Consider the following 27,677-nt stretch of genomic DNA (forward strand, 5'->3'; position numbering starts at 1 on the left):
TCCTTTTAATATTATTTTATCACAAGCATTTTAATAACATATTTTATCACAAGCATTTTATTAATAATAGTATATTTATAGCATTAAAAGTTTATCTATAATATAAATCTAACTAGCTAAGACAGATAAGTAGTAACGCTAAACCCTAATAAACTATTATATTTTACACGAATGAGTTCTAATTAGATAAACGACTAACTTCATACTACCTAAACATTAAAACGGTTGATACTCGATTGACGGATGTGAGGGTTACGTTGTTTGTGTCTTCTGACTAGATGCTAAGTAGTCTTATCCTTTATACGCTTTTTTCAAATTAAGATATATTATATAATTATGTATACACATATTTTGGCTCCAATATGTTTATATGATCTTATTTAGAGATAATTTTAGTTGAACATATTTTATCATTCATGCGATTTAGACTAATCTTGGATATGAGTATGCTAATGATATGTAGAGATGATTGAAGATGACTATATTGTTATGACTTTATGTCAAGATAATCTCTAACATAAATATGTATATGATAGATTAGCATGAGTATGCATGTGATAGATGTATGATTCGAGATTGCATCCATTATATCTCTTTTGACTTCTCTTCTACCTAAATTTCTAATATGCATGACTTATTATAATATTAGATAAAATGCATATGATCTATCATTTAGAAGGAAAATATGAAATCTGATTAATATGATAGTTGATAAAAATACGTGAGGATACATGAGTGGGCGCAAAGGTTAGGATGCGCTTGGTGGATGATTTATTGCTCAACATCGCGTACCTTATGGCCTTACGTTTGAGGTTGTTAGTCTATGTGCGCAGTAGACATCCAGACACATGCCGTTCGCTAGGACATATGTGATAAATTATCCTTACGTGGTTTCTATCAGCTAAAAGGGTGCCGATCTAGATAAATAATGATACTCTTAGCGGATAGCAAGGTATGATTATATTTAAGATACCCTTTTGTGAATGACAGAGTATACTTTGAGCCTTCGGGCATGATGATGAGACTGAATACCGAGAGTTGACTATGTATGGTAGTCTAGTATGGTGATATTATTTAGAGTCGATAAATATATATATATATATATATATATAAACTATCTAATTGCATCACAAATGATCATTTGATAGCATTCCATTAGAAATAATTTAAGAAAAAAGGCTATTTAAATAGATGGAAAAAAAAAGCTCTTGTTTCTTTCAATATCTTCCATCTTCTCTATTGGTGACTTTTATGATAATTTTGTAAAATATAAAATTTGAATTAATATTCTTTCAGAGAGAGTCCCTAGCTCTAGATGTGATCATCGGGCGAGCTGGGCTTTTCGGGCCAACCGGACTTAAATATATATTCATAGTCCGACCTACCAATTATTCTGGCCGAGTTGAGTTCAGGCCGGACTAGAGTATGCATATAATGAGTCTAACATAATAAATTAAATATATAAAATATTTTATTTTATTAGGCTAAGTTTAATAGGCTTATATAAAAATATTTTAGTTATCTTTCATGGGAACATATTTATATATTAATATATAATTTACTAAATGTCCAATGTGGGATTAAAAAAATTATAAAAATATGCATACATTATCGATCTGGCCATAGATGAGAGTAGTGGATCGGGCTTTCGTGTCGAGCCGAGCAAGCAAAGGCTTAGTTCATACCGCCCACTACCATCTCAGGCTTGGGGTAGGCCGAGTCTAAATCAGGTTAGGGCTGAGCTTAGCCCGATTAAACCTGGGTGGATTCGGATCGAGTTTGAACGAGTCAAGCTTAATTATCATGTCTACCAACTCAGTTGGCCTCTATGCGAGGTGCTTCCGGGCTATTCTTCAGCTCTAAAACCATGCAGAGGAATCTAAAACTGTCGCATATCGTTCTTATTTCAAAGTAGTCTTCTGCTTTGTCAATGATTTTTCCTTGGATTAGTCTTTGTGATAATATTTATAAGCTTATCTCTAAGCTTCTAGCAGCTCGTATGAAGCCTTTTCTTAACGCTATTATCTCGCTCTCAGAATGCTTTCCTTTGAGAAAGACAAATAACACACAGTAAATTAAGTTCTTGCTCATGGAATGAGATAGTAAACTACCTCAAGAACACCATCTGGAGATGTTTGGCTTTCCAAATGAGTATATTTTATTGGTGAATTCTTCTTCTTCTTTTCTAAACGGTGAAAATTAAACGTTTAATATCAACTAATCAAAGCATTAATTTACATCACAAAGACATTCCAGAAGTCGGTGATTCATTGATTCTTTGGACAGCCCTGACAGTAAACATGATATAGCCCTTATGGAATTATTATAGAGCTGACTTGACCCAAACCAGAACCATCCATTTGTTTTGCATGTACTTAAAACAACCCCTTCAATTATTTTTTAATATCCTAATAATACGCTACGTCTATCATACCAATGTAAGAAAATTTGTATTAAAAAACCCATTAATTTTTAAAATAGTGAAAGTAGACTGTTGTGCACATCTCTTGCATAACTCATGTACATTTTGTTATAAAAAAGTGTGTATCTAGGGGTGTCAAAAAAAAAATGAGCTACTAGTATCGGCTCGGCTAAAGCTCGAGCTTGGCTTGGGCTGAGCTGAGCCTAAATATATTTATAAGCTCGACTTGAATTTCAAGCCAAGCCTGAGCCATCGCTAGCTTGATAGGCTCAGCTCAAAAAATTATTTATTAAAATTATACATATTATATATAAATATATTTATAACTATTAGATCTTTAGTCCAAAGATAGGCTTGATATGTTTAGCCTGAAAATAGCCTAGTTTCAAGTTTGGGCTTCGCTAGATTTGAGTTCAGCGTGAAAATAAGATCGATTCAAGCTCGGGCTCGGCTTAGGCTCAATTTGAGCCGAGCAAAGCCTGAATAAAAAAATTAGGCTCAAAGTTGATTTCAAGCCAAGCTTGAGCTAGAGCTTGTTTACACCCATATATGCATTTAATATAAAAAATAAACGCATTCAGTTTCAAGTGCCCACTCTTGTTATTACTAAAATATAAGGGTTTATATTTTTGCAAATAGCTCTTAAGAAAACTCATGTGCTATTTTGCCGTGTTAAAAAGATGAAAAATCCCAAATATGCTTAATCTTTTGGGGCATTTGCTAAGCAAAAACTCTTGAACTTTAGTGAAAATAAACTCTCGTCCTCATCTTTTATGTAAATTATATGCATTTCATCACTAAAATAATTATGTATCTAATATTAAAAAAAAAGAGTATTCAGTTTCAAAAGCCCAATCTTATTATTACTAAATTATGTGGATTTCTTTTTCTACGAATAACTCGCTCATCTTAATTTGATCACCTAATTTGATAGCTTTTTTTGCAAAAAAAATAATTTGATAGGTCGACAAGATATTCTGTTTCAAGATATTTCTGTTGATTAAAAGGTATTTCACGTCTACTTCAATTTGAAAACTGGACAAGTTATTCTCTCTGTTATTCAACCATCTTTGATGTGATTTGGACATTAAAGTCAAAATAGAGGGATTCTTTTCCAACTCTAGTCAAAACAGAGACATGTATTTAGAATTCAGAGACGTGGATTACCATCAACATGCAACTTGACTGCAAGTCGTTTATGCCTACCTGCACCAAGGACTACCAGCTAATATATGTACAGGAAAAATTGAACTCTATTTGACCAGACAGTCAACCCCTTATTTAAGGACGAGTCTTCTACGAAAGAAAAGTACTACAGGAATTAAATCTACAGATTCATCGTAAAACGAAAGCTAATTTTATAAAATAATAAATTTGCATTTGTATAAATTTAGAGTATTTAGAATGTACTATAGAAAATTCAACGTATACCGGCGGTCAAAAAATACTAGTAAAAGTAATTAAAATGTCACTATAGATTAACACCGATATTTTGTGCAATGTCGCTCAAAATCTTATCGGTTTTGGAAAATACATTTTTATTATATTCAGGAGCATTTACTATGTGCCAACAAAAGTTATAAATAACATCATTTACTATCTGTCATTCCTCACCCTTAGTTTTTTCTCTTTTTCATTTATATTCTATTTTGATAGCATTGAAAAAGTTATGCGTCAACGAACGAGACTTTAAGTTGTGTCTCGGAGAAAAATAAGCTAATAATCTTGCACAAAGGATGTCATTTTTTTTAAGACAGCTATGCTTCGACTTGCCTTACAGGCTAAAATTCTGAACCTTTTACTTTATTATTTTGTTTATATGAATTAATAGGACTTGTTCTCTACTTTTATTTTCCTAAAACATAAAAACTAAGATTTACTCGGTTAAACATTATCAAGTTAGACATGTTAATATAACATGATCCTAAATGAGTTTAACAGATTGAGATATTAAACAGAACATGTCATGTTTAGTAATCGAGTTAGACATGTCAATGCGTTTATAACTAGGACCTAAGTATGTTAAATTCAAACCTTCGATTCGTGTAGGATATTATGCTGAGTCAAAAATTGTCACCTTTGAGACACGAGATATTTGTAACTCGATCATCTACTAATCAATGAATGCATTTGTGACATCCTTGCCCTATATCAAGATGCATATTTTGGAGCTAACGTTCAATCTAGGTGTTTTTTTTTTTGGTTGTGCGAGAGAAAAATAAAATTTAATTTATAAATAGTGATAAATATAAGAAGTAAACTACAAATTAGGTAAAATGTAGCCCTCTAAGGTACTATTCTATGTCCATTGTTTTATTTGTCGAGGACTTCTTTCTTCCGTAAGCAACAAACATTTGGATGACTGTAGGCACCATGCATGACTTATGACTTATAATTTCAAGCAACTAAACTTGTTCAAGAGGGTAGAAGTATATCTCTACATGGTGACCTCTGATTCCAACTATTATAAATATTTATAGCCAAAACCAATCAATCAAGTTCCTCTCTCATATATTAAAGCTGGCTCTAGCTTGACTGGTTTTGACAGCCGCCTTCCTTGAACGGCTATGAAGAGCTGACGTGGCTCGAATTACTGCCTTCTATTTAAAAGCAAGTTGATGAGCTCTAGGTTGACTGATGTGGACAGCCGTCCTTCCTGGAAGGGCTCTCTGGCGTCACTCCGGTCACCACCATCCATTTGAAATCTTTGGGACATGGGACCAGGAAGACTGACCCCTAAGTCAACCTGCTATAATATAATGCACAATCGATTTCTATCTGCATGCACTAATTCTAAGGACCGCCTGCTCAAGACTCTATCCAGACTCAACCAAATTATAAAGTGCCATGCCATCTCTCTCTCTCTCTCTCTCCCACCCATTTTGCGTTCTTATGCTACATACTTATACATATACATAATATATATGGAGCTTAGACCTTTTCCCCTCTGCATACATTCGGCACTAAGATTTTTGTATGCCATCGTCCTTTTTCTCTCATTTACTTTAAGCTTGTCGGCCGGCTCAAGTAGTGCTACTTCACGGTTCTCGTTGATTGGTACTAGTAGTGGTTCCGATGATCACCTCGCCCTCGTCTCTTTCAAGTCTCTCCTTTCCGACCCATCTCGATCCTTGGCCTCGTGGGACGTTAATGCATCATCCCCCGATTTCTGCCAATGGCGTGGCGTGACGTGCGGCAAGCGCGGCCACCGCCGCCACCGTGTCACGGCCTTACTCCTCGACTCCCTCAATCTGATGGGTTCCATCTCCCCATCCATAGCCAACCTCACATTCCTCAACTCCTTCGACCTCTCCAATAACCAAATCGATGGCCTTATCCCACGTGAAATCGGCTCTCTTCTTCACCTCAAGTATCTCAATCTAAGCTTCAATTCACTTGAAGGGAAGATCCCAGCTTCCATCTCTAACTGCACCAATCTGCAAGTCATCGCTCTCTGGAGCAACAACCTCCGAGGTAGAATCCCGTCCAACCTCAGCCTCTGCTCTGAACTAAGATTCATCGATGTCGAGCGTAACAAGCTCAGAGGAGGCATTCCCTTGGAGATTGGCGACCTTGTCAACTTGGAGGTACTTCTTGTGGGTTTCAACCGATTGGAAAGCCCCATTCCTGATTCGATTGGGAAGCTCCAAAATTTACAAACGCTGGAATTGTCTGGAAATGGTATCTCAGGAGCAATCCCGTATTCGTTTGGAAATCTCTCATCATTGGTTCAACTTTATGTTATAAATACCAGTCTAACCGGACCCATTCCGTCAAGTGTAGGCATGCTCTCTTCTCTTAAACTATTTAATCTAGTTCAGAATCGCCTCCAAGGAGGCCTCCCTCCATCATTAGGAAACCTTTCCTCCCTTGAGTCCTTAGCTCTCGGGAGAAATTATCTGACCGGAAGTATCCCGCCATCTTTGGGCAGCCTCCGCTCCCTCGATACTTTTGCATTAAATGAAAACAATCTCGACGGCGGCATCCCGCCGTCGCTCGGCAATCTGCTTAAACTGACCGTTTTTACCGTATCTTTTAACAATCTCGTTGGCCGCATCCCTCTTTCATTTTGGAACCTGTCCTCCCTCCAAACTTTGGATTTCCAAAATAACAGCCTAGTTGGTTCTTTGCCGTTGGATTTAGGCCACCGGCTTCCAAGTATTCAATTCTTTTCCGTCGGCGAAAACCTTTTTCATGGGTCAATTCCCTCATCTTTGTCTAATTCCTCTATGCTTCAAGTGATTCAACTCAATGATAATGCATTCACCGGTGCCATCCCTCCAAATATTGGTAACCTGAAGAGCTTATACAGCCTTGTTCTTAACAATAATCAGTTAGAGACAAACGATTGGAGTTTCTTAACTGCTTTGTCGAACTGCACATACCTACAAGACCTGCAGTTGAGTGCCAATAAACTTTCTGGCGTGTTGCCTAATGCGATAGCCAATTTGTCGACCAGTCTTGAGCACTTAGACATGAGCTTCAACCAACTAGAAGGAAGCTTACCAGTAGGTATTGGAGACCTTATCAATATAAACATGTTGACTTTAAGCAGAAATTTTCTCACAGGTGCTATCCCTGCTACTCTTGCAAGGCTTGAGATGTTACAGGGGCTATTTCTAGACCATAACAATTTTTCTAGAGAGATCCCGTCCAATTTCGGCAACCTCACTAGACTGAGCATGCTTGATCTCAGCTTCAATGGACTGTCTGGGAACATACCTTCTAGCCTTGGGAAATGTTCGCTAGAAGTGTTAAGCCTCGGCAATAATAAGTTAACAGGTGCCCTGCCTAAAGATATTTTTCTCATTTCTACTCTCTCTATATACCTCGGCTTTCCACATAATCTGTTGTCTGGGCCAATCCCGTCAGAGGTTGGTAGCTTGAAAAATCTAATACAGCTTGACATCAGGGAAAACAATTTCTCGGGACAAATTCCTACCCCTCTTGGTGAATGCCAGATCATGGAATATTTATACCTAGATGGGAACTTATTCCAGGGGCCAATTCCTTCATCACTAAGCCAATTGAGAGGCCTTCAGGAGCTTGATCTTTCACAGAACAACTTGTCTGGACCCATTCCGGAATTTCTAGAGACTTTCAGTCAACTAAGCTATTTGAATCTCTCCTTCAATAATTTGGAGGGTGAAGTGCCACTAAAAGGAGTTTTCCTAAATGCAAGTGCAATCTCAATAGTTGGAAACAGAAGGTTATGTGGAGGAATCTCAGAATTGAAGTTGCCACCATGCCCAATCGAAACCTCTAAGAAGAAGCATCCATCTCTGAAGCTGATGGTGGTTATTTTAGTTCCCATTGCTATCCTTGCGTGTATCCTACTTCTCTCTTTTGCTATCGCTCAATATTGGAGGCATAAGTCAAGAAAGGAACCAGCAAATATGACAAACTTCAATGATACATACATATGGGTCTCTTATGCTGATCTAGTGAGAGCAACAGAAGGGTTCTCACCTGCTAATTTGATTGGTGCGGGAAGCTTTGGCTCTGTGTACAAGGGAAACATTGGTGGTGCTGAAGACATTAATGTTGTTGCAGTGAAGGTACTTAACCTCCAACAACGAGGAGCCTCCAGAAGTTTCACTGCAGAGTGTGAAGCCCTGAGATGCATTCGACACCGAAATCTTGTAAAGATATTAACTGCATGTTCAAGTGTTGACTTCAAAGGTGATGATTTCAAAGCTCTAGTGTTTGAATACTTGCCCAACGGGAGTCTAGACTCATGGCTACATCCAAAAGTTGGGGAGCAAAGCCGAGTGCTAACCCTCATCCAGAGACTAGATATTGCCATTGATGTGGCATCTGCATTGGATTATCTTCATCATCACGGTCCGGTTCCCATTGTCCACTGCGATCTTAAGCCTAGCAATGTTCTTCTTGATGATGACATGGTTGCTCATGTGGGTGACTTTGGCTTGGCAAGATTTCTTAAAGCATCTTTTAATCTATCCTCTCAGAAATCAACCAGCTCAGCAGCTTTAAAAGGCTCGATCGGATATGTTGCTCCAGGTTTGCCTTTTGGTTTGATACTATCACCAAGCTTTATAAGGTCATAAATTCATCATGCATAATCCTAATCTGTTGTGACAGAGAATATGAATCGATCCAACGACTAGGTTTAAGTACTTCATTTTAGTTAGATCCATATTGTCATATACTTAATTATAAAAATATACAATAGTTTGTTTTGTAACTATATGCATCTTTAGAAACAGAGGAAAAATGTATGCATATACAGGAGTTGCAGATCCATTCTTTACCTTAAAATACTGCTACAAACTCTATATTTCTTTAGTCAAATAATTTTGCTTGCTTTACTACATTTTAAGAATGAACTGCTTTCAAATGTTCCCGTATACTTTTCTTTAATAATAAAGTTTAAATGTCACAGAGTATGGAATGGCCAACAAAGTTTCAACTTCTGGAGATATCTATAGCTACGGAATACTTTTACTGGAAATGTTCACAGGGAAGAGGCCCACTGATGAGTCTTTTAAGGATGGTCTCAGCCTTCGTATGTATGTTGAGATGGCACAAGCAAACCAAGTGATTGACATCGTTGACCGAGACATGCTCTTAGAATGGGTAATGGAAGAGCAAAATGGGAATGTGAGAAGCACAGTTGATGATAGAGAACAAAAAATAGAATGTATAATGTTAGTGCTTAGAATTGGAATTTTGTGTTCCAAGGAATTGCCAACAGAGCGAATGCAAATAGAAGATGTCATTAGGGAACTAATTAAGATCAAAAAGTGCTTGTGTTAAGCTGGAAGCAATGCAGTTGGGAAACATCAGTCATAAATTTTGTAACAAGAATCATCTTCTAGGATTCAAACACAGTAAGATATCAGTAAATGAATTGCAAGTGTATAATGAAGTTATCCACAAGATTGTTCAAGATAACTTATATATATGCAGAAGTTCTAATATAGTTTTTTAAGTTAATTCTTCATATTAGTAAGTCTCTTTATGCTTAAGATTTCACGTCGGGTTTGTGCTATTTCAAGTCAATTATATAAAATTTTGATTGGTTTTTCGGACCATGTTACACTTGACGCCTTGAATTATGATCCAATATCAATTATACTCTAAAAGGAAAAAAAGAATGTAGCACTGAGATTCTTGAACTATCATTATCTCTATGGGAGATTACATTTTTAACATTAAAGTTGATTTTATAAAATGGCCCTCAATCAATCCATGTACACATTTTGGGTGTAAGAGAAGAGATAGAATCTGAACAAGATGGAGGGAAATCTCATGCTTTAGGGGCTTATAAAAGCCCACCAATGAAAGAGATCCTAGTAGTAACTTATCTCTAATCTAAACTACCATACCACTTGTCGCATGCTATCCTTTTAGATAGACAAAGTCTCTTCAGCACTTAACTTTAGGTTTTTTAAGTGTGGTCAGTCATTCCACTAATGAAATATAGCAAAATAAAGACAATAAAAAGAATCTACAAGCTGCAAGAAAAAGATAGCCATTTGAGGTCAAAGTTGACACTGTTGAACTAGTCACACTTTAATTTTATAAAGCTAGCTCACTTAGTATGTCTGAATAATTTTATAAATCGCTCGATGGCACCTCCTAATAACCCATGGGTTGAAATATGAAACACAAAAATGACCCTTTCATTAAACAAGTTAAATAGGCCATAAACGAGTTTGTTGAGTTACATGAGTTTTTCAAACTTATGAAATTATTTAGATTACAAATGAGTTTATTTGGCTTATAAAAATTCTATTCCGATCTTGAATAGGTTATTCAGATTATAATCGAATTATTTTGATCATAAATGAGTTATTAGATCATATATAAGATAGTAAATTATAAAAAGGTTAAATGGATTATGATGCTAAACATAAATATGACCCATATAATAATTATGTTAGGTATGTTATTTTTTTTTATAATCTGAACTCGATTGTATTAAATTAAAACTAATTTAAAGCCTTTCGATTCATATCGGGCCAAAAATTTGCGACCTTTTAAACATGGTGTTTAAAACATTACATTTAATACTATTACAATTAAAGACTCATATTGCTAGTAATACTTGTTTCTGGTTATAATATCAAACAATTAATTTTAACCTCTTTTAACTATTGGATAGTATTATTTTCACTTTCTTAATAAAATAAATAAATGAACAGATACATCCCTAAATTACCTAATTGCATCACTAAGGCCCATTCAATAGCATTCCATTAGAAATAATTAAAAAAAAAGACTTTTCAAATAGATGGACAAAAAATGCTCTTGTTTTCTTTCAATATCTTCCATCTTTTCTATTAGTGGGTTCTATAGTAATTTTATAAAATATTAAATTCTAATTAATATTCTCTAATTCTTTCAAAATATCCAACATCTTATGTTAAGAAGCTCTTTTCTTCCTCAAAACCTTTGTCCTTTTTTAATCATTATGTAATGCCCACCTCTAAATACACGTAATTAACACGTGAGTGTAAAACCCTCACGTGTTACTCACGTAACTTGCCAGCAGAATGATTCGACAAAGTATACTAAAAAAGTTTTTAAAACTAAATATAATCATATTATTGTCTCCAAATAAGACTGTGAATGTCACGTAGGTTAACGATCTCAATGTAGACTGTTAATAATATAAATACTATATAATACAATCCATCATTTACCCTAAGCTGAGTGTATAGAGGGCACTGCTAGTGGGGACTTGACTAACTAATTATGTATTAGTGGTGCAATGTCTCCTATCACATAAATTATATCATAGTCATCAATGTCTACATATATATCATATATGGATGCATATAAGTATTTCATACAAGAGATATATAATAATTAACAAGTAATAAAATACATGTATAAGTAATATGTTATAATAAAGGCATGTAAAATATATTATCAAACATCTACACTGTCTATAGACTAATATAAAATCTAACTTGCCTAAAATGTATCTAAAATATGATTAGCTCTCCTTAACTATCGAGCTCCTCTTATGTCTCGAGATCCTTTTTATATGATAATGGATCTACTCATTTATAAAAATAAAATAATACATAAGAAAGACGAACTTATAAAACTAGCTACCTTATTACATAAATTATGCGTGTCAAATTTAGATACAGATAGGTTTGATTTGATGTTTACATTTTATTCTTCCATATTTATAATATTAATTTGTAGTGAAAATTAACAAGTCAATATTCCCAATATTCGATTCCGTTCAATATCAAAGCATTAATTTACATGACAGTGGCTTTCCAGAAGTCGGTGATTCATTGACAGTAACATGCTGTACTCTTTATGGAATTATTATAGAGCTGACTTTGATCCAAATTAGCACCATCCATTTGTGTTGCTCAATTTTATTGTATGTTTTTCAATATCCAAATAATAATCCTACGTCTATCAGAGAGGACAAATGCCAAATATGTGGATTTCCATCAACATGCAACTTGCCTGCAAGTCTTTTACCAAGAGCTCTCTTCCTTACTGACTACCAAAATATTTAATCTCTCCTCCTAGCTCTTTTTGGAATCTATGTTTAGTTGTAACCATAGAAGAGGCACCAGCGCACACGGAGGTAGAGCTTCCCTTTCTTCCTTCGACCAGAGATGCCTATCTGCACCAAGGACCACCTTCTAATATGTACAAGCAAAATTAAACTCTATTTAACCAGACAGTTGATGCTCTATTTAACGACGACTGTTCTACGAAGGAAAAGTATTAAAGGAATTAAATCCACGTACTTATTCATTAGATAACAAAAGCTAATATTATTAAACAATAAATCTGTATTTAGACAAATTTGAAGTATTTAGAACAATAAAATTGTATTATAACATATATAATAAGAATATATGAACTATAGATCAATATATATTTGTTGGTACATAGTAGCGGAATATTTTTTTTGGCATGCAATCTGTATAATTTATAAATATTATTTTCTAACGTCTACAGATATTTTGTATAACAACAAATTATTTTAACATGTGAGTCGACTGACTTAGCTCGAAGTCTTCCTTCTTTATAAAGAAATCGTCAATGTATATCTGTGCTAACTGCTAAGGACCACTTATTATATTATATGCACACAATAGTAGGAAAACAAAAACACTCTATTTAATGAGACTCAACTTAACCATACTTGGTGTCCTCTAGTCCTCTTATCTTCTCGCGTTCTTGTGCTACATGCATACGTATATGGAGGAGCTTAGACTTCCCCCCTGCTGCGCCATCGGAAGAGCACTCCTTTCGCTGCTAAACTTTTTGTATGTCATCCTTTTGCTCTCCTTAGTTACTACTCCGTTGTTCGCCTTAAACGATACTACTTCTTCTTCCGATGGTCTTGTCCTCCTCTCTTTCAAGTCTCTTCTTTCCGACCCATCTCGAGCCTTGGCCTCGTGGGATGTTCATGCATCATCCCCTGATTTCTGCCAATGGCGAGGCGTGGCCTGCGGCAAGCGCGGTCACCGCCGGCATCGCGTCACGGCCTTAGTTCTCAACTCTCTCGGTTTGGCCGGTTCCATCTCCCCGTCCATAGCCAACCTCACGTTCCTCGGCTCCCTCGACCTCTCGAATAACAAACTACATGGCCTTATCCCACAACAACTCGGCTCCCTTTCTCACCTCAAGAATTTCAGCCTGAGCCTCAATTCGCTTGAGGGGGTGATCCCAGCTTCCATCTCTAACTGCACCAATCTACAAAGCATTAATCTAAATAGCAACAACCTCCAAGGCAGGATCCCCTCCAACTTTACCCTCTGCTCCGATCTAAGACACATTGATTTTGAGAATAACAACCTCACAGGAGGCATTCCTTCCGAGATTGGCGACCTGGTCAACTTGGAGACACTTTATTTGGCTCACAACCTATTGGAAGGTCCTATCCCTGACTCGATTGGGAGACTCCAAAATCTAAATACGCTGGAATTGACTGAGAATGGGATCTCAGGAGCAATCCCGTCTACGCTCGGGAATCTCTCAGCGTTGATTTATCTTCTTGTCGAAAATACCAGTCTAACCGGATCCATTCCGTCAACTATGAGCATGCTCTCTTCTCTTGCTACTCTTTCTCTGGCAGGGAATCATCTCCAAGGACGCATTCCGCCATCGTTAGGGAATCTTTCCTCCCTTGACATCCTAAATGTCGGGGTAAATGATCTGACTGGAGGTATACCGTCATCTCTGGGGAGCCTCAGATCCCTCACCACTCTTGAATTATTTGAGAACAATCTCGTCGGCGGCATCCCGCCGTCACTTGGCAATCTGCTTAAATTGACATTTCTTACTTTAGGTTTTAACAAATTGAACGGCCACATCCCTTCTTCATTGTGGAACCTGTCCTCCCTCCAGGCTCTGGACTTCCAATATAATGCGCTAGTTGGTTCTTTGCCATTAGATATCGGCCGTAAGCTTCCACGTCTCCAAATTATTTACTTGAACAACAATCGCTTTCATGGAACAATTCCTTCATCTTTATCTAATTCATCTATGCTTGGGGCGATTCAACTCAATTTTAATTCATTCACGGGTGCAATCCCTACAAGTATTGGTAATCTGAAGAGCTTATCTTGGCTCGTTATTGATAATAATCAGTTAGAGTCAAAAGATTGGAGCTTCTTAACTGCTTTGTCGAACTGCACATACCTACAAGTACTGCAATTGGATGACAATAAACTTGACGGCGTGTTGCCTGGTGCGATAGCCAATTTGTCGAGGAGTGTTGAGCGCTTGGACATAAGCTTCAACCAAATAGAAGGAAGCATACCAATAGGCATTGGAAACCTTGTCAGTTTAAATGTGTTGAGTTGCAGCGATAACCTTCTCACAGGTGCTATCCCTGCCATTCTGGGTAGGCTAGAGATGTTACAAGATATATTTCTAGACCATAATAATTTGTCTGGAGAGATCCCATCGATTGCTTTTGGCAACCTCACTCATCTGGGGGAAGTTGATCTCAGCTTCAATACCCTAACTGGCAGCATACCCTCTGCCCTCGGAGAATGTCCACTTGAAGCGCTAAGCCTCGATAATAACAAGTTAACTGGTGTTGTACCGAGAGATGTTTTCCTTATTTCAACTCTATCGATATATCTTGGCTTGTCGCACAATCTATTGTCTGGCCCACTCCCCGGAGAAGTTGGAAACTTGGTAAATTTAAGAGTGCTCGATCTCCAAGAGAATAGATTCATCGGGCAAATTCCCACCCTCCTTGGTGAATGTGAAATCTTGGAATATCTATACTTAGATGGAAACTTATTCGAGGGGTCAATTCCTTCTTCACTAGGCCAATTGAGAGGCCTCCAGGTGCTAGATCTCTCGCGCAACAACTTGTCTGGATCCATTCCAAATTTCTTCGGGGGCTTTCCGGGGTTGATCAATCTCAACCTCTCCTACAACAATTTCCAGGGTGAAGTACCTGTAGATGGGGTTTTCCAAAACACAAGTGCAATCTCACTGGTCGGAAACAGTGGGTTATGCGGTGGTGTTCGACAACTAAAGCTACCAGATTGCCTCAAGAAAGTCTCTAATACGAAGCAACATTCCTCTTCTAAGCTGATAATAATCATCTCAGTTCCCGTTGCAGCACTAGTTTTTTGTATCATACTTCTCTTTTTCCCTGTCGCTCAACATTGGAGGCATAAGTCAAGAAAGGAACCAGCAAATATGACAAACTTCAATGATACATACATGTGGGTCTCTTATGCTGATCTAGTGAGAGCAACAGAAGGGTTCTCACCTGCTAATTTGATTGGTGTGGGAAGCTTTGGCTCTGTGTACAAGGGAAACATAGGTAGTGATGAAGACATTAATGTTGTTGCAGTGAAGGTACTTAACCTCCAACAACGAGGAGCCTCCAGAAGTTTCACTGCAGAGTGCGAAGCCCTGAGATGCATTCGACACCGAAATCTTGTAAAGATATTGACTGCTTGTTCGAGTGTTGATTTCAGAGGTAATGATTTCAAAGCTCTAGTGTTTGAATATTTACCTAATGGGAATCTGGATCAATGGCTACATCCACAAGTGGAGGAACCGAGCCGAATGCTAAGTCTCATCCAAAGGCTAAATATTGCTATTGATGTGGCATCTGCAATGGATTATCTTCACCACCATGGCCCGGTTCCCATTGTCCACTGTGATCTTAAGCCTAGCAATGTTCTTCTTGATAATGACATTGTTGCTCATGTGGGTGACTTTGGATTGGCGAGATTTCTTAAAGCATCCGTCAGCGTATCCTCTCAGAAATCAACTACTTCAGCAGCTTTGAAAGGGTCAATTGGATATGTTGCTCCAGGTGCGCATTTTGCTTTGGTTTTATCATTTTAATCCCAAGCTTCTTAAAGTTGTAATACATAATCCTAGTTATTACTGCCAAAACACATGAATCAATTTAACTATTACCTTTAAGTACTTCATGGAGTTAGATTCATATAGTCATATATTCAAATTCACTCTTTACCTTAAAATAATCTTACAAACTCATATATTTATTTAGTATCAGTTTTCACTTTTGTATTCAGGAAAGTAAAGTCGACACATATATGCATACACCAACATGCTACAATTCCCCATTAATTTGTTTTACCACCAAAACTTAGCAATATTGGACCAACTCATACTTTTAGGGTAATAATTTGTTTTCTTTACTACAACAAGAGTTGACCGCTTACTTAGTTTTTCTGTTTCTATTTAGTATTCTCCTCAATGTTCTCATGTAAATATCACAGAGTATGGAATGGCCAACAAAGTTTCAACTTCTGGAGATATCTACAGCTATGGAATACTCTTGTTGGAAATGTTCACAGGAAAGAGGCCCACTAATGAGTCTTTTAAGGATGGTCTTAGCCTTCATACATATGTTGAGATGGCACTTCCAGACCAAGTGATTGATATTACGGATCCTAATCTGCTCATAGAGGAGATAGCTGGAGAACCAAGTGTAGAGGCACTAAGAAGAGTTGACATCAGAGAAAGAAATTTAGGCTGCATAACATCAGTCCTGAGAATTGGCATTCTATGTTCCAAGGAACTATCAACAGAGAGAATGCAAATAGGAGATGTCATAAGGGAACTAACCAAGATCAGGAAGTGCTTCCCAACGCAACTGGGAGACATCAGCTATGATGAATTAATCCTTAACGTTGACCAGAATTAGCATCTATACTGTTTGTATGCTCAAATGACGAATCTTGAAGTTAAATCTTTGTATTGGTATATCTTTTGATGTTAGCATCATGTGGTGGGTTGGTTTTGTAAAGTCTGGAACGATATAATTATTTGGATGAGGTGTATTATTAAATGTTTCTCATATTATCATACATATCTGGATGATAAGATCTTAAGTAATTATAATATGCCTTGGAATATCTAGCAAAGATCTCAATCAAATATTCTGTTTTTTTGATATAATACTTCTCATACTGTTTTATTTGGCTAATCAAGATCACAAGCAAAAAAATTACGCCTGGCCTATCTAGCAAGATCCAAATTAAATATTTTATTCCTTAGCATATCTAGTCAATCAAGATCCCAATAACAAATTCTTTTTCTTATCTAGATCTTAATTATAATTATCTAAATTTTATTGGAACACCATTAATTCTTACTTTTCTTAAAATAAAAATCAATTGATTTCATGATAATCATGCTTACTTGTATGTATAAAGCATCTGATACACAATAACCAATTTCTTCCATCATTTCTGTCTCATTTGTATTTGTTATTACATCGGAGCCTTTTCAATTGTTTATTCGTCTCTTTTTTTTGTTTATTCTATCTGTTTCCTTGCAATGTTCTTAATTCTTCTTGCCGGAATCATCCCACAATATTATTATTTAACATGATATTTTTGTTGCACTATTTTGAACCAAATCTAGAATAATCCAAATTTTTATATGTAGCCCAGGAAGTAGTGATGTAGATGGGCCGAGCTTAAGTGAGCTGGGGTTAGCTCGACCGGGCTCGACACTAATATTTTCTTGGCTCCAGCTTGAGACGAGCTAGAAAAGGTTGGCTCGAATCAGCTTAACTCAAGCTCAAGAAAGCTCGAGTTCAGCTCATTAGCTCGATGAGGATCTTGTCAACTATAAGTCCGTGATGACCTCACCGGCAGCCCCTGCATCTAAGTTGGTGATCTTCTATACATATTGGCATTAAAAAAGAAGTTTCCAGAACGTAGATGGATGTGATCAAGAACATCTACAAAAAAAAAGAGATGACTGCTCGGTTGTCTCACATTGGAGGTGGTTGCAACAGGTAGTAATTGTGTAACATGCAATACCTTTAGATCGGGAAGCACAGATCCACCAAAACTCATGAAAAAAAGAAGAAAAAAAAAAGAGGATAACGAATTAAAACCTAAGTTATTTGTCTTCACTCAAGTAAACTCAGCAACGGAGGAGGGAGTCGAGGGATCCACTGTCCACGAGCTCGAGGATGAGGCGACATGCTGGATGGAGCAGGGAAGTTGGTGCGGTAGCGAATGGAGGGTGAACCGGTGTGGCAGTGAACGACGGAGCGTGAGTCGATGCGGCAGCGAGTGACAGAGGGGGAGTTGGTGCAACAGTGAACGATAGTGGGGGAGTTAGTGAAGAGGAGGATCTTGATAGAGGCAGCGTCACCATTGTTGGAAGAGAAGGGGGAGTTGAGAAGCTTGAGGGCAGATGGAGCCATGGAGGAAGGGGAGCTAGGCGAGATGAGAAGCGGGGTGGGTGGGAACTAGGGCTTTAGATGTTTTAGATTATATATATGTCATATCATCCTTTCGGTCTTAGATCTAATGGTTCTAAATTTCTAATAACTTTATATATATATATATATATATATATATATATATATTTATATATATATATATATATATATATATATATAATCGAGCTGAGCTCGAGCGAGTTGAGTCTGGCTTGCCTCGGGTCGATAATTCTTTCGAGCTTAATATGTTAGCTCAGCTCGGCTATTTAAGCTCTTAACTAGCTGAGCCCATGAGCCCACAGGTTTTTGGACAGCCCTACTTGGAAGTCACAGGCTTATGGTTTTTGAATAAAGTGATTCCAAAGTTGGGGTGAAAAAATATTTATGAAACAGTGGGGGAAGGTCAAAATAGGGTAGAAATGAGATTACCGATATTGCAACTATCGTCGGAAGGTGGAGAACGGCCGTGGGATGGTGGAGGTCAACCGTAAGGATGGGTGGTTCATAGAGGTAGATGGTGGCTAAGGTTTAGAAGGTTAGGGTTCTAGATTAGATCTACTAGAAAAATAAATAGCTACAATTAAAGGTAAAAGCAAGATAATAAAATTAACTTAAACTTAATATTCATTCCACCACATAAATAACTCATGACTACTCATATTTATAAGAGTAAAGTCATAGCGGGTTAGATCTAATTCACCCTATTGGGCTTACATCCGTGGGTTATCTACTTTAATTTAAATTTGAAAATGAAAAAATGAACGAACTTACGCAAATCCGTTGATATTCTATGATACCGATTGAAAAACATAATAAACATCCTAAGAGATGAGATCTATCACATACTATTGATAATAATATGCAAAAAATAAAACGTGAAAAAGATCTTTTACGTAGAAAAACCCCAAATTGGGTAAAAAATTGCGAATCCAAATTTGGATCGAAACCAATCACTAAAACTTGTAGCAAGTTAACAAAAAGCTTAAAAATCACTCACCGATTCCTAGACTCAATCTGTACCAACCTTGCTACCCCATGACATACTACTTTCCGTGATAGGTTTCTAAACTTCAGTGACCCTTGAGGTTGATCCTTCCGTCTTAGTGACCCTCAAGACGTAGTTCTTCAAGATACTAATGTAGATGTATTACGATGAGAATAATTCAGCGCGCTCCATTAAAGTAGAGAAATCTAATTTCCCCAAAATATGATCTCAAGATGATTGTTGAAGGCTTCCAAAAATATGATCTTCGCTAGAACTTCAAATCACGTTCTTCAATCTTCTCCACCTCTTCTAGAGTTCAAGAACTTATATATATTTCCAAAATAGACAAGAAAACCAATTTAGGTCAATCCTGGACTTGTGTTTTTCATAGTGTCATTCGAACACAGGAAATCCCATTTGAACGCCATAATAAGTTATGCTCTCAGGCAAATGCATTTGAACGATCGATAGCCCATTCAAACGGCTGAGCAGATAGTTGAATGCAGAATGGTTGTTCCTATGCCCTTGAGTATTTTTCATAATACTTCAACCACCATGATAATAGTTAAATGCAGAATGGTTGTTTTTGTGCCTTTGGATATTTTTTCATACTATTTTAACACCATGACACCGTTTAAGGCCTTTAATGATAATTTTAAAATCGTTTCAGATAAAACCTAATAGGAATTAATAAGCAAAATCAATTAACTATATTCAACTTGAATCAACCTAACTGACTCGACTCTCGTGGTCAGATAGTAAAAATCTATGCTTCTGACACTTGTCCTCAAAATGACTAGTCTTTTAGATCCTTGTACTTGTATAGCCTCTCATGTTAGTTGGAGGATTCAGGTTCTTCTCATTTACACACAAAAAAAAAGCTTTTACTTTTTAAAATAGCAAAATTGGGCTCTTGTGCACATCTCTTATATAAATTATGTGTTTCATTATTAAAATATATGTATCTAGTATAAAAAATGAACATATTCAATTTCAAAAGTCCAATTTTACTATGACTAAAATCTAAGTATTCTTTTTCTACAAATAGCCCAATTTTCTATCTCAATCTGCGGCAAATTTTTTATCATCACAAGTTTCTACAAGTCATTCAATATTTATCATAAAATCATGGCAACAATAAATATCAAAATCAAAATTAATGTAACTTTTTTAATTCAATATTAGAGTATGGACATAGGGAAGTCACCAAGGCAGGGGGAGGGCATGATTCAACCGATCATTTACGAGGTGGCAGATCACTCGACGATTGGATGAGATGTATGTAAGGTTAGAGAAATCAAAGTCGAGAAATCCCAAGCTTCTAACAAACAAAGTGAAGTCAAAGGATTGTTTAGAGCTTGCTCGGTGGCCACTTAGCTTTTGTAGATAGAGAAAATGCATATAAAGTCCCTAAGGTAGCAAAGAGGTAGGGCAAGATAAATAGTCCCCGAGGTTGCCAACATAGTAAAAATAATAATAGATTCCCCCGAGGATTTAGTCTATTCTTCGAGAATGACCCTTAGATAAGACACAATGAAGGCTTCCAAAATATTGAGTTTGACACGGTCTCCCTAGATAAGCCACGAACCCCTGAAGCGCCCCGAGTTGGGATGGCTACCGTGATGCCGCTGTTATGTAATTCAAGCAAATATCTAGTAACTCTTATGATAATTAAGACAATCACATGGCTATAAATAATACTACCTTGTATGAGAATATCATACTCATTCTACATGAATGATTACAAAATATTAATATATAGAACTTGATTCAAGGCATAATCTATTATTTATCATCAATCTAATACAATCAGTATAAGATGCAAGTTCAAACAAGTACTTAGTACTAATACATAGTATAAAATTGGATGTGATATTCTCTATATAATATTATTTTTTTAAATATGTGTTATTTAAATCTCATTGCGGGGAATTTTTAGTAGTTTTAGAATTAAAGAGAATTTAAAATAAATAAATAAAAGAATCTAAATCACAACTTTTAAGGACTATCGGCTGAGTGGAGGTCACAAGGGTTTAAAGGATTAAAACCTCTAAACACTTTATAAATATATCATATAGCCTCAAAACACAAAGCATTTATCATTCTCTCTCACATTTTTTTCTCACTTCCTTTATATTTTATTTTGATTGAATTTAACAAGTTATATTATCAAAGAGAAGCATCAATTTATTAACTAACGACATAAAAATAAGACTTCGAGTTATACCTTCGAGAAAAAGTGGGCAAATAATATTGCACAAAGTATGCCATTTTTTTGGAGCAGCTACGTTTCAACTTGCCTCATAGTCTATAGTTTCAAATATCTTCTAACATTATCATAAATGAGTCAAGCGAGTTGAGATACTAAACAAAGCATGACTTATTTAATAATCAAACTTGTTTTAGACACTGAGGTGTTTGGAACTCAGTTATCTACATTCCTACTCTAGGGAGGATGATACCTCCAAGCCCACCCTACACTTTGTCGTGATCAATGAAAGGCATCAGTGACATCCTTGCCACATATCATACAGTGTAAGGGTAAGTTTAACAGTGATAAATATTGGAAGTATAATATGTCCATCATTTTTATCCATTTCATAGTTTGGATTTACCTACACTTTTCCTTCTAGATCTTCTTTCTTTCTGACAAAGAAATCTACAACCCAGTCAAGGGCCCATTTGTCAAGGACGTCTTTCTTCCGTAAACAACAAGCATTTGGATGACTTATGACGACCATGCACCCACGCAGTACGAAAACTTTTGTATCAACTGAGGTCCCACGCTACCTTTTCTATCAACTGCGAAAATTAATTTCTCTGATCTTGCTGTTAAATATTCGTATCTCTACTATAATTTCAAGCAATTATTTTACCCTTTGTAGGAGTCAGGTTGAATCAAGCTTAGATAGAATTAAACTTGTTTAAGCTAATGATTCAAATTACACATATTTATAGCTAAAACCCTGAAACCAATCAATCAGGTTCAACTCATACACGCATGCAAGTTGAGCTCTACAAACTTAAATTGATTATGACAGCCGCCCTCCTTGAAGGTCTATGAAGAGCTGAAAGCTGGTGGCTCCCACTACCGCCAATTTACATGCAAGTTGATATAAAGGCTCGTCGTTTAATAAAAATAAAAATAGAAACAATACATGCAAGTTGAGCTCTAGCTTGACTAAATTTTGACCGCCGCGTCCTTCCTTGAAGTGCTCTCTGATCACGCATGTGGAATCTTTGGGAGACTCAATACTCTACTTAACGAGGCTGAACTTAATTATAGATGGTGTCCTCTCTCTCTCTCTCTCTCTCCAGATATGGAGTGTAGACTTCTCCCGTGTGCCGGCGTCAGAAGAGCACTACTTCTCTTTCTGTCGTTAATTACTACTCCGTTGTTGGCCGTGAACGATACTACTACTTCTTCTGATGGTCTCGTCCTCCTCTCTTTCAAGTCTCTTCTTTCTGACCCATCTCGAGCCTTGGCCTCGTGGGATGTTCACACATCATCCCCCGATTTCTGCCAATGGCGAGGTGTCACCTGCGGCAAGCGCGGTCATCGCCGGCATCGGGTCACGGCCTTAGTTCTCAACTCTCTCGATTTGGCCGGTTCCATCTCCCCGTCCATAGCCAACCTCACCTTCCTCAACACCCTCGACCTCTCCACTAACCAACTCCGTGGCCTTATCCCACAGCAACTCGGCTCTCTTTCCCACCTCAAGAATTTCAATCTGAGCTTCAATTCGCTTGAGGGGGAGATCCCAGCTTCCATCTCTAACTGCACCAATCTACAAAGCATTAATCTAAATAACAACAACCTCCGAGGTAGAATCCCATCCAACCTTAGCCTCTGCTCCGATCTAAGACACATTGATTTCGAGTATAACAACCTCACAGGAGGCATTCCTTTGGAGATTGGCGACCTTGTCAACTTGGAGTCACTCCTCATTGGTTTCAACATGTTGGAAGATCCCATTCCAAACTCGATTGGGAAGCTCCATAAGCTAAAAGCACTGGAGCTGAGTGACAGTGGCATCTCGGGAGAAATCCCTGATTCGTTGGGAAATCTTTCAGCATTGAATTTTCTTTTTCTTATAAATTCCAGTCTAACAGGACCCATTCCGAAAAGCATAGGCATGCTATCTTCTCTTATAGTAATTCGTCTAGACGGGAATTACCTCCAAGGCAGCATCCCTCCATCATTAGGAAACCTTTCCACCCTTGAATTGCTATATGCCGAGAGAAATAATCTGGCTGGAAGTATCCCGTCATCTTTGGGGAGCCTCCAATCCCTCACTGCTCTTGATTTGTATGAAAACAATCTCATCGGCGGCATCCCCCCATCTCTTGGCAATCTGCTTAAACTCACATTTGTTTTTCTAGCTTTCAACAATCTCGCAGGCCCCATTCCTCCTTCATTTTGGAACTTGTCCTCCCTCCAAGTACTAGACTTGCAACATAATATGCTAGTTGGTTCTTTGCCATTAGATATTGGCCAAAGGCTTCCAAGTCTCCAATTTTTTTCCTTGAGCAGCAACTTTTTTCATGGATCAATCCCCTCATCTTTGTCTAATTCGTCGATGCTTGAAGTGATTCAACTCTACAATAATTCATTCACCGGTACCATCCCTCCAAGTATTGGTAATCTGAGGAGCTTAAACAGGCTTGCTCTTAATGGCAACCATTTAGAGGCAAAGGACTGGAGCTTCTTAGCTGCTTTGTCAAACTGCACGTACCTACAAGTTCTGGAGTTGGGTGCCAATAAACTTTACGGCTTGTTGCCTAATGCGATAGCCAATTTGTCAACAAGGCTTGAGTGGTTAGACATGAGCATCAACCAGCTAGAAGGAAGCATACCAGTAGGTATTCAGAATCTTGCCAATTTAAATATGTTGACTCTCGGCAATAATTTTCTTACAGGTGCTATACCTGCCACTCTTGCAAGGCTTGAGATGCTACAGTGGCTATATCTAGACCGTAACAATTTGTCTAGGGAGATCCCATCCACTTTTGGCAACCTCACTAAACTGAGCAAACTTGATCTCAGCTTCAATGCACTGTCTGGGAACATACCTTCTAGCCTTGGGAAATGTCCGCTAGAACTGTTAGGCCTCGGCAATAATAAGTTAACAGGTGCCCTGCCTAGAGATATTTTTCTCATTTCTACTCTCTCTATATACCTCGGCTTTCCTCATAATCTGCTGTCTGGGCCAATCCCGCCAGAGGTTGGTAGCTTGAAAAATCTAATACAGCTTGACATCAGGGAAAACAATTTCTCGGGACAAATTCCTACGCCCCTTGGTGAATGCCAGGTCATGGAATATTTATACCTAGATGGGAACTTATTCCAGGGGCCAATTCCTTCATCACTAAGCCAATTGAGAGGCCTTCAGGAGCTTGATCTTTCGCAGAACAACTTGTCTGGACCCATTCCGGTATTTCTAGAGAATTTCACTCAACTAAGCTATTTGAATCTCTCCTTCAATAATTTTGAGGGTGAAGTGCCACTAAAAGGAGTTTTCCTAAATGCAAGTGCAATCTCAATAGTTGGAAACAGAAGGTTATGTGGAGGCATCTCAGAACTGAAGTTGCCACCATGCCCAATCGAAACCTCTAAGAAGAAGCATTCATCTCTAAAGCTGATACTGGTTATTTTAGTTCCCATTGCAATCCTTGCCTGTATCCTACTTCTTTCTTTTGTTATCGCTCAACATTGGAGGCATAAGTCAAGAAAGGAACCATCAGATATGACAAACTTCAATGATACATACATGTGGGTCTCTTATGCTGATCTAGCGAGAGCAACGGAAGGGTTCTCACCTGCTAATTTGATTGGTGCGGGAAGCTTTGGCTCTGTGTACAAGGGAAACATTGGTAGTGCTGAAGACATTAATGTTGTTGCAGTGAAGGTACTTAACCTCCAACAACGAGGAGCCTCTAGAAGTTTCACTGCAGAGTGTGAAGCCCTGAGATGCATTCGACACCGAAATCTTGTAAAGATCTTAACTGCATGTTCAAGTGTTGACTTCAAAGGTGATGATTTCAAAGCTCTAGTGTTTGAATACTTGCCCAATGGGAGTCTAGACCCATGGCTACATCCAAAAGCTGAGGAACAAAGCCGAGTGTTGAGCCTCATCCAAAGGCTAAATATTGCCATTGATGTGGCATCTGCATTGGATTATCTTCACCATCACGGTCCGGTTCCCATTGTCCACTGCGATCTTAAGCCTAGCAATGTTCTTCTTGATGATGACATGGTTGCTCATGTGGGTGACTTTGGCTTGGCAAGATTTCTTAAAGCATCTTTCAATCTATCCTCTCAGAAATCAACCAGCTCAGCAGCTTTAAAAGGCTCGATCGGATATGTTGCTCCAGGTTTGCCTTTTGGTTTGATACTATCATTTCAATCCCAAGCTTTATAAGATCATAAATTCATCGTGCATAATCCTAATCTGTAGTGACAGAGAACATGAATCAATCCAATGACTAGGTGTAAGTACTTTATCTGAGGTTAGTTCAATATTGCATTAAAAATATACAATAGTTTGTTTTGTAACTATATGCATCTTTAAAAACAGAGAAAAATGTACGCCTATACAGGAGTTTCAGATCCATTCTTTACCTTAAAATACTGCTACAAACTCTATATTTCTTTAGTCAAATAATTATGCTTGCTTTACTACATTTTAAGAATGAACTGCTTTCAAATGTTCCCGTATACTTTTCTCTAATAATAAAGTTTAAACGTCACAGAGTACGGAATGGCCAACAAAGTTTCAACTTCTGGAGATATCTATAGCTACGGAATACTTTTACTGGAAATGTTCACAGGGAAGAGGCCCACTGATGAGTCTTTTAAGGATGGTCTCAGCCTTCGTACGTTTGTTGAGATGGCACAAGCAAACCAAGTGATTGACATCGTTGATCGAGACATGCTCGAAGAGCAAAATGGGAATGTGAGAAGCACAATTGATGATAGAGAACAAAAAATAGAGTGCATAATGTTAGTGCTTAGAATTGGCATTCTATGTTCCAAGGAATTGCCAACAGAGCGAATGCAAATAGAAGATGTCATTAGGGAACTAATTAAGATCAAAAAGTGTTTGTGTGAAGCTAGAAGCAATGCAGTTGGGAAACATCAGTCATAAATTTTGTAACAAGAATCACCTTCTAGGATTCAAACACAGTACGACATCAATAAGACAAACACATATGCACAATGAAGTTATTCGTAGGATTGCTTACTCGTTGGGTTTTGTTTATGTAAGAGTCTGGATCTATATTATTAGTTGGATGAGGTCTATGTGCTATTTCAAGTCAATTATGCAGTAATAAAAGTTTGACTGGTTTTTAACGACGATGTACATCCCTTGAACTATGATTAAATCTCACTTTATACTCTAACATCTGTGAACTATCATAATCTCTACGAGAGATTACACCTCTTGCAAGATGGCATGTGGAACAGGGAACCAATTTATAAGGTGTTCCCGTTGGAAGTTGCTTATGTAATGATCAATATTCATGTCAGGCTTGCTTCGTCCGAAGCTCCCGACAACAAAGTCCATGTATAAGGAGATCTATTATGCTGCTGGGCGAGGTCTTCCTCAGACAACTCTAGTAAAAGATTTTGGAAGCTGGTTTGGAGGCGGAACAAATCTATTCCAAGAGTGAAAGCACTAATCTGGCAGGGGATAGTTGGTGTGCTTCTGGTTCTGGTAAGAGCTAAGTAAGAGTGAAAGATTACTTGCAAGAATGCACATCTATTCGGTTGCAATGTAGCCAGAGCTATTTAGTTCTCCTCAAAGCTGGGAATAAAGTTGGGCATTTGCCATTCTCAGTTGGATATGTGGATCATGGATATCAAAGCCTATTTGATGTGGGCTATCTGGAAGGCCAGGAATGATTATGATGTTGTTGTCATTAGAAATGTCAAGTGAAAAAAGGAGATTCACAGGTGCTTGTGAAGGCTGTCAAGACTAAGGATCTCAAAACTAACTGGTAGATTTGGAGCAATTTTTCAAGACTGTATTAGATGGATGTTGATATGTCATTCCCTTGCCTGGTTAGCTGATCAAAGAAATCCTTGTAAATCTGGACCAACCCACCACTGGATGGGATTTGTATTGCTTGAGCTTAGTACCAAGTATAGGGACCTGTCAATCAAAAATAATAATATTAGTATTATTCAATAAAGATACTTATTTAGGTTTTGTTATATTATTTGAGAGGATGACCTTGTAACATTTCCCTATCTCCTGATGTGATCATGTCGAACTGCTTCAGTTGAGGAAGTGAAATATTTTTAATTTCAAGATGCCTCAAAAGTCGTGGTAAATCTGCCAGAAATCGTGAGGCCTCGTCATTAGTAAACTAAAAGGGAACTGGTGAGGGGAATTTTGAAACATTGGTCCATGTACAGAATGCATAGAAGTCGCTACAGAAATCTGAGGTTCTATTTAATTTAATCGCTTTCCCTATGAGCAATTTTCAGTCTGTTTATATAGAAAACATATTAGCACGCTGTAAATCGCTCAATGGATCAATAATTTATAGACCAATCATTTAAT

General features: G+C 37.5%; 3 protein-coding genes across 3 annotated transcripts; all 3 read left to right on the plus strand.

Annotated features, from left to right (window-relative positions):
• The first annotated feature begins 5,225 nt into the window (after nt 1-5,225).
• Nucleotides 5,226-9,422, plus strand: LOC140758038 (receptor kinase-like protein Xa21). The gene is made up of 2 exons (XM_073094014.1): nt 5,226-8,446; nt 8,829-9,422. The coding sequence occupies exons 1-2, from the start codon at nt 5,347-5,349 to the stop codon at nt 9,200-9,202; spliced, it is 3,474 nt and encodes a 1,157-aa protein (XP_072950115.1). The 5' UTR covers nt 5,226-5,346; the 3' UTR covers nt 9,203-9,422.
• A 3,178-nt stretch (nt 9,423-12,600) lies between these two features.
• On the plus strand, nt 12,601-16,768 carry LOC140758523 (uncharacterized). Its single transcript, XM_073094725.1, has 2 exons — nt 12,601-15,725; nt 16,159-16,768. Exons 1-2 carry the CDS (start codon nt 12,620-12,622, stop codon nt 16,584-16,586), a joined length of 3,534 nt encoding a protein of 1,177 aa, XP_072950826.1. The 5' UTR covers nt 12,601-12,619; the 3' UTR covers nt 16,587-16,768.
• A 5,627-nt stretch (nt 16,769-22,395) lies between these two features.
• LOC140778054 (uncharacterized) lies at nt 22,396-27,256 on the plus strand. The gene is made up of 2 exons (XM_073122588.1): nt 22,396-25,482; nt 25,861-27,256. Exons 1-2 carry the CDS (start codon nt 22,428-22,430, stop codon nt 26,253-26,255), a joined length of 3,450 nt encoding a protein of 1,149 aa, XP_072978689.1. The 5' UTR covers nt 22,396-22,427; the 3' UTR covers nt 26,256-27,256.
• The last annotated feature ends 421 nt before the right edge of the window (nt 27,257-27,677 follow it).

The sequence above is a fragment of the Typha angustifolia genome, chromosome 3 (assembly GCF_048772165.1).
Source record: "Typha angustifolia cultivar Huaian chromosome 3, ASM4877216v1, whole genome shotgun sequence".
Taxonomy (NCBI): Eukaryota; Viridiplantae; Streptophyta; class Magnoliopsida; order Poales; family Typhaceae; genus Typha; species Typha angustifolia.